Here is a 9,623-nt window from a genome sequence, read left to right on the forward strand (position 1 = left end):
ATTTGGTAGATAGCTTACAAATGCCACACTACTCAGTCTCCAAAACCCGTCCACAACCACCACATGGTAGCACTATAACAAGGCGTTTGACATGTTGTCCTAGAAACAGGATTTTTTGATTGACAGACTCCTTGAGTCAGGTTTGGTAGTTTTAGTAAATTTTTTTCCAAAAGCATTTGGTTTTTCCCAATGCTGTGTGGACCCTGTTAATAGCTGCTCGCAGTTATTATTATTATTATTATTATCAATAATAATAATAATAATAATAATAATAATAATAATAATAATAAATCAAAGCCTTTTTACACACATTTGTAAGTACAGTAAATCAAACTTGCGGTGTGGCATAATGCCATTTTATCCAAAAATCTTTTTAAAAATTGTCCAGTCGAGGGGAACACCCAGTGAACACCCACAATTACTGAGGAAGTCTAAAGGCTAAACGTGTAATAACTGCACATGACAGAGTTCAGAAATAAACCACACAATCTTCACTTGATAGTATTTTCCATCGCCATTACTCCCTGATTAAACTCTGTGCGGTTTCTCAGTCATACCCCAGTCATTATATATCCACTAATTTTCCTGTCCATATCTGGTTTGACCTTTTACCAAATAATTGGAGGCCAATTTATCTTGACATATTGAAATGGAGATGTTAATAATGGCATGGATTCTCCTTATATCGGCCCGGCCTGAGGTACAGCGACCGCAGCATCATTCGGGAGATCTATCCAAAGCAGAAAGTCTGCCTTCGCCTCAGAGTCCCGATGTCTGTTTAGATTAGGATTCCCCTTTTGTTGCGCATGCGCCTCGCTTTCGTGTTTTTTTCGTTTTCCGTACGAAGAGAAACAGCGATAGTGAAACGAAACCGAAACTGTTGCCAGAGTGAAGACAAAGTTCAACTTGTATAGTTGATAATTTAATTATGTGAATAATTTCTTCAATTCCTACATTATAAATATGTGCGCGCAAAATATCAAATAAATGAATCGAACGAGTTGTTTTCGTCACCAGTGGTTTTGAATTACAAATATAACGCTATAAATACATACATATGTATAGCGTTATATACAGCTAAACATGGCTAATTCACGATTATTGTGAATAAACTTGATATTGTAAAAAAAAAAAGAAAAGAAAATTTAATAGAAAATTTACTCACTATTGTGGTTGTCTGTCATTTTGTTCTGACTGCGTATTTTGATTGTCCGTCGTATTTTGATTGTTCAGGTTGTCTGGATGTTCCTGTTCCGCATACATATTATCAGCCCCTGAATTCATTCTTCTGTTTGAGAAATTCGGCGGGGTATTCGGTTCTTCTGGTGTCCACTTCTTATGCGGATCCATTTTGTGGAAGCCACAGGTGAACAGGAATCCGGTGGTGACCGTCCCGGTGGTGCGCTGGAATCTGCTGAAGCCGTCAGCTCAGAGACGTCGTTCGCTGATTATGCATGGCCGGGAATATATACAAATAAAGTGACATCATTCCTGGTTCCGACACTTATCAGTGTAGCAAAGGCTATGCAGTAAAATGTTCAGTGTTAGCTCTTACACTGTCCCTATTGGACTCTTGGTGAAGTTAATTAATAACGCTGGGAATTTTTAATGTGTATGACAATTTAACAAGCACAGTTTTAAATATAATTTTTATGGAACTGAATAAAACTCAACGAATTGAATTAATTGGTTGATTAAATAATTTGATAAATCTGACACAGAATAACATTTAATGGTTTTGATTAGATAAGTAAAGAGTTATTAAATTGAACAAATTACTATCCCTTTACCCAGATGCTTTGAAGGGTAAATGGTACTTTTAATTTGATGTCTCGCGCCATTTTTTATTCATTCAATGCCGTGTAAGGGTTTACATTAAAAGCACCTTAATTAAAAGTCAAGGGGATCAAGGGGAGTAAAATATTTGATGTCTCTGTTTTATATAATCATAACCATTTTATTTATATCGGTGCTGAATTTAAAAAAATAAATCATTGTTAATTGTTACTTAACTACTTAACTTTAATATTGTATTCAATTTAGTTTTATTCGATTGAATAATCATTACCCCTCATAATAGGCTACAGTAGACCTATCCCTAATGAAATAAAGCGATCGATTTCTGGCGATACGTAGAGGTATTAAGTTTGTCCCAAACGCCAGACCGTACATTGGTGTCCTTGAACTGACAGCCAGCATGGCGAGTAGCAATGTTGCCGTGGACGGTGACTTGATGAGATATGCCGAATACAGTTCCAAATCAAGTGTTCGGAGCGAAACAGACATTGATAAACGATTCGTGAGTGTACATGTTTTGAAAAATAGAAAATAGCATTTGCCATCTATTGCTAAGTGTATACTTGCCGGCTACTGTAGGCTACCTAGTTAGCAATCTAACAGTGTACTGCTCGCAAGCAAGCTAACGTTACAGCTTGTTTCTTACCCTGGATGTTGCTGTTGGATCGTGATTCATATATAGCTAGCTAGCAAGCGCTACTTCTACTAGAATAGGTAACTAAGTAAACTAAAAAAAGAAGATGGTTTCGTTGGTCATTACAATTTTCCATACGTAATTACCTACGTGTATATCCATAGCAAATTGAATGGCTCCTTACGTAACTACAGTAGGTGAACTATGTAATGTTCGGCACTGATGTTGAATGCTATGGTATTCATGACTGTACTGATTTTTGTAGGGAGGTACATTGATAGCTGTCGGGCTTGGTGTTGCTGCTGCTGGTTTTGCAGGTAAGAGCCATCTACCAACCATATTTTTCGGTGTGCATGCACTATCACGCACTGTTCTCTTACTCATAATGGATACTTATGCCGTTTAATTTTTTCTTTATAATTAGGTTTAGTTGATGGTTTGACACCATTCTCGGTCCTGAAAGCACTGCATCACATTTTGAACCAGTTGTAAGAAAATAAACATATTCCAGTCGAATACCTACATTAACTGAATGTAAATGATTATTCACTTCATTCCAGAGTGATGTACAAAACTGTCTAATTTTTGCCCACCTGGATATTTACTGAAGTAATTACATACCTTGCCAAAGGTACAACGGCAGTGTACTACCTGGGAATCAAACCTGCAACCTTTAGGTCACAAGCCCAGTTCCCTAACCACTGCACCCCTCTCCTGTCCGAATTTTTTTCTTATAATAATAATAAAACATTTTATTAGTATTTGGCTTTTATTTTCAGTTCATTAGGCAACATAGCTCGTTATTAAAAGTACTTTTAGGAATTTCAGCCTTTAACTGCCCAGCCCTGGAGATCTACCATCCTGCAGATTTTCATTTCTACCCTAATTTGGCACACCTGATTCTCAGCTCAACAAGATCTCGAGCTGCTGAATGAGGTGTGCTTTGTTAGGGCTGGAGTGGAAACCTACAGGACAGTAGGTCTGCAGGAACAGGGTTTGGCAGCCCTGGCTTAGATGGTCACCCGAAAGGGCTCATCTTCAGTGTTTGCATATTCTCAGAACTGAAGGTCGTGCTGACCTTGAAGGCAACACGGGGGAATTACTCCAGTGTCTGAAAGTGCTGTGCTGGTGGCATTGTGTTTATTTAGACAGACGGCTCCCTGTGTGCCCTGTTTAAGGGCTTCAGAAAGACGTGTCGATTCCTGCTGGAATATTAGAAACCGGCTTTCCTCACCACACCTACATTTACTCTGTTCTGCTTTCTTTGGCCGACATGCCTCAGTCTGACCTCCTGCTGCACACTCAGTTTGGCAGAAGCGTTCTCTGTGTTTATCTTGTCACGCCTGTGTCCTGTTGGTGATGGGGATGTGGAGGCTGGCGGGGCAGGATGTGAGCGTTGCATGTGGTTGTGTCCGCGATGAGGCTCGATTCCTATCAGCGCACAGAGGACGGCCCGCTCGCCAAAATGGGCCGACAGTGTGTGGTCGTCTGAGGAGGACTGGGTCCAGACTCCAGCGCTCAGAGAGAAACAGTGTAACTCACCCCCGTGGCTCATACTTAACCGTCTGTGGCTTTCCGTAGCGAGGGGAATATCCTGTACAAGTTACTCTATTTATTTATTTTATGTGTCCTTTTTATTGTATATGATTCAGCCTGGTGATTACAGGTAGTTAATATGTGTGATAATGCTTAAAATTTGACAGTTAATATTGAATATAAAAAAGGACATCGGCCTCATGCCTAATATGCTGTGCTGATTGGGCAGAGCGTTTGGTTTGTGGGTTTTATGGTTTCTTTGTTCATTTTGTGGATAAAGTTGTGTTAGGGTTACGGTGTTATATTATTCTGTACTTCTCTCGGGTAGCTTTGCGAAGGCTTTGAGTCAGGATGAGGGATCTGGAAGGGGCGCGCAGTCAAACCACTATTTATCGTCTCTGAGGTACGCACTGCAGCGGTGTTCAGTGTCCTGCCAGTTCTTACCCATCATCAGAGCTGAAGCCTCATCGTGTTTAGTGATGATCTTTGGTACCGATGAGAGCGGGAAACGTGCCGTAACTGTGACGGACATCGCTCCACACAGGCTGAATTCGCCTCTCGGGTTGCCAGTGTGCTGCTGACTCACCGTTGGGGGGTTCAGGGTGGACCCCACGGCCTGGGAAATACAGCGAAATCCTCCAAATGTGGCCTTGTAGCAAAGTGATATGGTTTCCCCCATATGGTTTTCCCCCAGCATGCTTCAGCTCATCAAACGCAGAAGAGAGGGCAGGGAGGGGGGTATATGGGTCCATATCTGAGCAGAAAGTTTTTTTCAGACATTGGGTATGTTTATTATTATTATTATTATTATTATTATTGTTATTATTAATTTTTAGCTTTGCTGTATTTCCTGTTTTAGGGCGCTATGCGTTCCAGCTGTGGAAGCCTTTGGGGCAGGTCCTGTCAGAGACGGTGAAGAAGATGCCTTCATCAGTAAGCAGCTGATACTACTACATTTAAATGCTTTTATATTTTATCCTCATGTTTTACCAATATGGATGAAATCATGAACACATACTGTACGCTAGTTTTGCTGTAGCCATGCAGAACAGGCCGGTGGTGAGGGTTAGGCTGCTCTTTTATTGCAGATCTGTTTGGTTGTGACCGTTTGCACACAGTCAGAGATGATGTGAGTTTGTGTCGCTGGCGGTATCGTTTGAGAGCGCCTCCCTGTGGTCGTTGAAGGCACTGCTCCTCTCTCCTCAGGCTTTCTCTGCGTATTACAAGGGCGGCTTTGAGCAGAAGATGAGCAAACGGGAAGCCAGCCTCGTCCTGGGGATCAGGTACGGGTGCTCTGCGGCCAGGTCATAGTGTGTGTGTGTGTGTGTACGAGTGTGTGTGTGTGTGTGTGTGCGCATATGAGTGTGTGTGTGTGTATGAGAGTGTGTGTGTGTGCGTGTGTGAGAATCTGTCTGAGTGTGTGTGTGTGTACGAGTGTGTGTGTGTGTGTGTGTGTGTGTGTGTGTGCATGCATGCTTGCGTAGGCTGTGTGTGTGTGTGTGTGTGCATTCCTCCTGAGCCTGATGATGATGATGTAATTACGGGTTGAAGGTGCTCTTTCTCAGAAGCGCTGCGGTTTCGGGTTTCGGCCTGCGGGGGCAGCGTTCAGCCGTCCTTCAGACGTCACCTGGAGCTTGTCTGTGCTTTGATCCCACCCCGACTGACACAGCACCGCCTGAGGAATCCGTCTGAAGAGCCTAACGAGCCAGCCGCCCCCCGCTGCCTTCCGGCTCGTCCCAGTGCCCAACTCACCCACAGCTCCCCCGCCATCACGCAAGCCCGCCGTTCCGCACCACCGCTCATTTCATCACTTCCTGTCTCATCCCTCTCATTCCGGGATTTCTGGAAAAACAAATAACAGGTCACGTGACTTCAGAGCTTCGGACTGCTCTTTATCACAGACAGAGGCCTCTGCTCCCCGCTGCCGCAGTGTGAACGCTTTATCACAGACAGAGGCCTCTGCTCCCCGCTGCCGCAGTGTGAACGCTTTATCACAGACAGAGGCCTCTGCTCCCCGCTGCCGCAGTGTGAACGCTTTATCACAGACAGAGGCCTCTGCTCCCCGCTGCTGCAGTGTGAACGCTTTATCACAGACAGAGGCCTCTGCTCCCCGCTGCTGCAGTGTGAACGCTTTATCACAGACAGAGGCCTCTGCTCCCCGCTGCTGCAGTGTGAACGCTTTATCACAGACAGAGGCCTCTGCTCCCCGCTGCTGCGGTGTGAACGCTTTATCACACAGACAGAGGCCTCTGCTCCCCGCTGCTGCAGTGTGAACGCTTTATCAGACAGAGGCCTCTGCTCCCCGCTGCTGCGGTGTGAACGCTTTATCACAGACAGAGGCCTCTGCTCCCCGCTGCTGCGGTGTGAACTCTTTATCACACAGACAGAGGTCTCTGCTGTGGTGTGAAGATGTTTCCGGAAAGCCGCGGTTGCTGTTACCGTCTGACAGCGAGGGATCTGGATCTGGAGCGGTCTAAAGAGCCGCCAACTCTGTCCTGTCACTTCCTGTTTTGTGGCAGCTGTGTGACGGGGGCCGGAACTGGTCTAGTTATGGTCTAGAGGGGGTTACAGGTTTGAATCCTAAAGGCGGGTGTAATCCATCACGGTAACGAAGGCCCAATAAGGATCAGCGCTCTGATCAGGTCTGACATGGATCAGTGGGAACAGAAAGAGCAAATCCACAAAAGTGTGTAAACTTTAAAAATGGGTGGGGAAATCCTTCCTGCTTCTGATACGCTGCCTGGCAGTGACCCTGTGCTGCTCCAGTGTGCTCACTGGCTGGAAGTCGCCACCGTGACCCACTTAAACCAGCGGGCGTGAGGTCTTTCCCGCCGAAACGTCACTGTGCCTTAGTCTTACCGCGGCGTTCCCGTTTCGCGGTCGCGTTCTTACCGCCAAGGTCTGGTGCGCTCCAGCAGCCAATGGGAGGCGAGCTTCGCAGTCGCGCCCCCTCCTTGGATCTCCTCCTCAGCCTACAGAGGAGAGCAGTCCCCCCCCCCCCCCGCATTCTTTCAGACTTAAATGAAAACATCTCTCTAAAGTGCAGAGGGACGGGCTGTAAGGCTCTGGGTCAGTGCGTATGAACCTCACACAGCCCCGTCCCCGATCCCAGTCTGCGCTGGCAGGCCGGGGTGGCGGTCTGCGATGGCGACCACGCGGGGGCCCAGACCTGGGCTTCAGAAACCGCTAGCTCGTTAGCTCGTTAGCTCTGGTGCGGCGGGCCGATGTGGTTCTGACTGTGCCCCACTGCTGAGGGTCAGTGTGGAAGCATCGCAGTCTGACTGGAAGACTGGTGCAGTGCATCTGTGAAATACAGTCACAGGACAGAATAAGAGTGCAGCAGCACTGGGACCCGTCACACCGCCGCTTCTCCACTCATGCAGCAGCACTAGTGCTCTCAGGTCTGAATGAAGCAGTGAAGCCTGATCCCCTGGTTTCTGGTGAAAAGCCCTGCTAATCTGGGAAATGTGCAATATTTAATATTCTTTATCATCAAGGAAAGGGTTAAGAAGAGGTTTGGGGAAATAAATTGTGACCGGTTATGCTTCACTTGTTCCCCGATTGGTATCTGAGGGTTTTTATGAGCATGTGTTTGGTGTGTGCATTAAAGAGCATGGCCACTAGGTGGAGCTGAGCACCTCTTTTTAAACTGCATGTTTTCCTTCACAGCCCAACCAGCAGCAAGAGCAAGGTGCGAGAGGCGCACCGGAGGATCATGGTCTTAAATCATCCAGATAAAGGTCAGTGGCCCGTCCCAGGAACAGCGCCTTCGATCGAGGGAGATCAGCCGGGGCCTTGACTGCGTTTGCCCACGCCAGTTACGAACGCATCGTCTCCGCCGGTTACGAACGCATCGTCTCCGCCGGTTACGAACGCATCGTCTCCGCCGGTTACGAACGCATCGTCTCCGCCGGTTACGAACGCATCGTCTCCGCCGGTTACGAACGCATCGTCTCCGCCGGTTACGAACGCATCGGAATGAAAGGTTAAAAACAGGACGTGGTTATCGTCAGTCTCTCCCCGCAGTGCTGCAGACATACAGTCATGTCACCGCCCCCCCCCCCCGCCCCGCCCCGCCCCGCCCCCCTCCCGAGTTCTCTCATTAAGTTGTGAAAGTAACCGAGAAAACTGCATTATACAGACAGGTAAAATTCGGTGTTGTTTGGGACACGGGCAGCAGAGGTAACTGACCTGGCGGTGGCTGTAGTCGCAGTCCTCTGCGTTCTCGCTGTGCTGAAGTCGTAGTCGTGAGCAGGTGGCTGATTCTCCTGGTCAGAGTCCTGCAGGGATTCTTCCGTCGGCTGTCTTTAACCTTCCTGCGGCGTTAGACTGGAGGAGGTGGTTAGCAGTGGGGGGGTGAACGAAGAAACCCCCCCCCCTTCAGTCTCCTGTGGTTGAGATCCTGGCCACTGCTTGAGTGTGGGCTGCAGCAGGAGGGGACCCTGTACAGGGCAGGCCTAGTGAAACAGTGTACTTATACTCAGCTCTCAAAGGGTTAATTTTAATTTATGGTGATGAAGGTCCGCTCTTCCTCCTGCAGGTGGCTCACCGTATTTAGCGGCGAAGATCAATGAAGCGAAAGACCTGCTGGACTCCAGCTCACGCCGCTGACACCCCCCCTCCCACTCAGCCCCCCTCCTGCCAGGATGTCTCTTTCTATGCTCCCTGTGTGATGAGATGCGTCCATCCACTGAAACCCTGTCTGTTCTCACCCCGATTCCATCCACTGAAACCCTGTCTGTTCTCACCCCGTTCCATCCACTGAAACCCTGCCTGTTCTCACCCCGATTTCAGTCCATCCACTGAAACCCTGTCTGTTCTCACCCCGGTTCCATCCACTGCAACCCTGTCTGTTCTCACCCCGATTCCATCCACTGCAACCCTGTCTGTTCTCACCTCGATTCCATCCACTGAAACCCTGTCTGTTCTCACCCCGATCCCATCCACTGAAACCCTGTCTGTTCTCACCCCAATTCCATCCACTGAAACCCTGTCTGTTCTCACCTCGTTCCATCCACTGAAACCCTGTCTGTTCTCACCCCGATTTCTGTCACATTGACACTGAGAGCATGCCAAAGCACCCTGCACTGACTGCACACTGCCACCAGGGGGAGACCTGTCATCACTACAAAGGAATTTTGTTGTAAAGTGGACACTCTTTATGTAAATGCATTTCACTGTAATGTGTGTATTAATGCATATGCATGTGTGTGTGTCACTGAACAGCAGCTGTAACAGTGCAGTTATTTTCACAGGAGGAGAGAGAGGCTGGAGGCAGCCCAGTTTGTTTGTGCCGTGTGCTTCATAGTTATTTATATTTGGTCAGTGATTAAAGCCTGTTGCAAAATTGGACTTTATGAATCATGTTTCAGATCTTTTTTTATGCTTCGCCAACAAGTCAAACAAAATTAACGTAGTTTTTGGGGTGTTCTTTCGACATTAAACAGGCTTCTGGTCCAGGCCTTGGGTTTGCGAATGGCACTTTACTAATGAAGGTTTTTCCTTGTTGTGGGATGAGTGACAGGATGCATTTCGTGTCCGAAGCTTCCCTGGTGGAGACGGCTGGGTGTTTGTTTCACTGACCCACTCCAGGGCCTGCGGTTCTGAAGGGCAGCCTCAGGTTCTTCAACGAGCTGTCTGCGATTACCCAGAAGCC

At 47.2% G+C, this 9,623-nt stretch overlaps 2 protein-coding genes across 3 annotated transcripts in view; one reads left to right on the plus strand and one right to left on the minus strand.

The window, feature by feature from the left end:
- The window catches only part of epsti1 (epithelial stromal interaction 1), a 19,861-nt gene extending 18,350 nt beyond the window's left edge, over positions 1-1,511 (minus strand). The window contains exon 1 of the mRNA XM_064310651.1: positions 1,166-1,511. Within this exon, the coding sequence (XP_064166721.1) occupies positions 1,166-1,350 (185 nt within the window). The 5' untranslated portion in view covers positions 1,351-1,511. The remainder of the gene's footprint in view (positions 1-1,165) is intronic.
- Positions 1,512-2,141: 630 nt separating this feature from the next.
- LOC135240850 (dnaJ homolog subfamily C member 15-like) lies at positions 2,142-9,324 on the plus strand. 2 transcript variants are annotated; one of them, XR_010325809.1, is made up of 7 exons: positions 2,142-2,299; positions 2,697-2,748; positions 4,827-4,900; positions 5,174-5,250; positions 7,637-7,707; positions 8,508-8,669; positions 8,741-9,324. XR_010325809.1 is itself a non-coding variant. In XM_064310853.1 (6 exons), exons 1-6 carry the CDS (start codon positions 2,198-2,200, stop codon positions 8,576-8,578), a joined length of 447 nt encoding a protein of 148 aa, XP_064166923.1. In that variant the 5' UTR covers positions 2,142-2,197; the 3' UTR covers positions 8,579-9,324. The 2 variants fall into 2 exon arrangements, 1 of the variants encoding a protein (XP_064166923.1); XM_064310853.1 differs by having other exon boundaries at positions 8,508-9,324.
- The last annotated feature ends 299 nt before the right edge of the window (positions 9,325-9,623 follow it).

The sequence above is a fragment of the Anguilla rostrata genome, chromosome 15 (assembly GCF_018555375.3).
Source record: "Anguilla rostrata isolate EN2019 chromosome 15, ASM1855537v3, whole genome shotgun sequence".
NCBI lineage: Eukaryota > Metazoa > Chordata > Actinopteri > Anguilliformes > Anguillidae > Anguilla > Anguilla rostrata.

Coding starts and splice junctions, on each gene's coding strand:
- LOC135240850 (XM_064310853.1), top strand. CDS start 2,198: ATGGCGAGTAGCAATGTTGCCGTGGACGGTGACTTGATGAGATATGCC. Junction 2,300..2,696: donor CAGACATTGATAAACGATTC/GTGAGTGTACAT, acceptor TGATTTTTGTAG/GGAGGTACATTGATAGCTGT. Junction 4,901..5,173: donor TGAAGAAGATGCCTTCATCA/GTAAGCAGCTGA, acceptor CTCTCTCCTCAG/GCTTTCTCTGCGTATTACAA.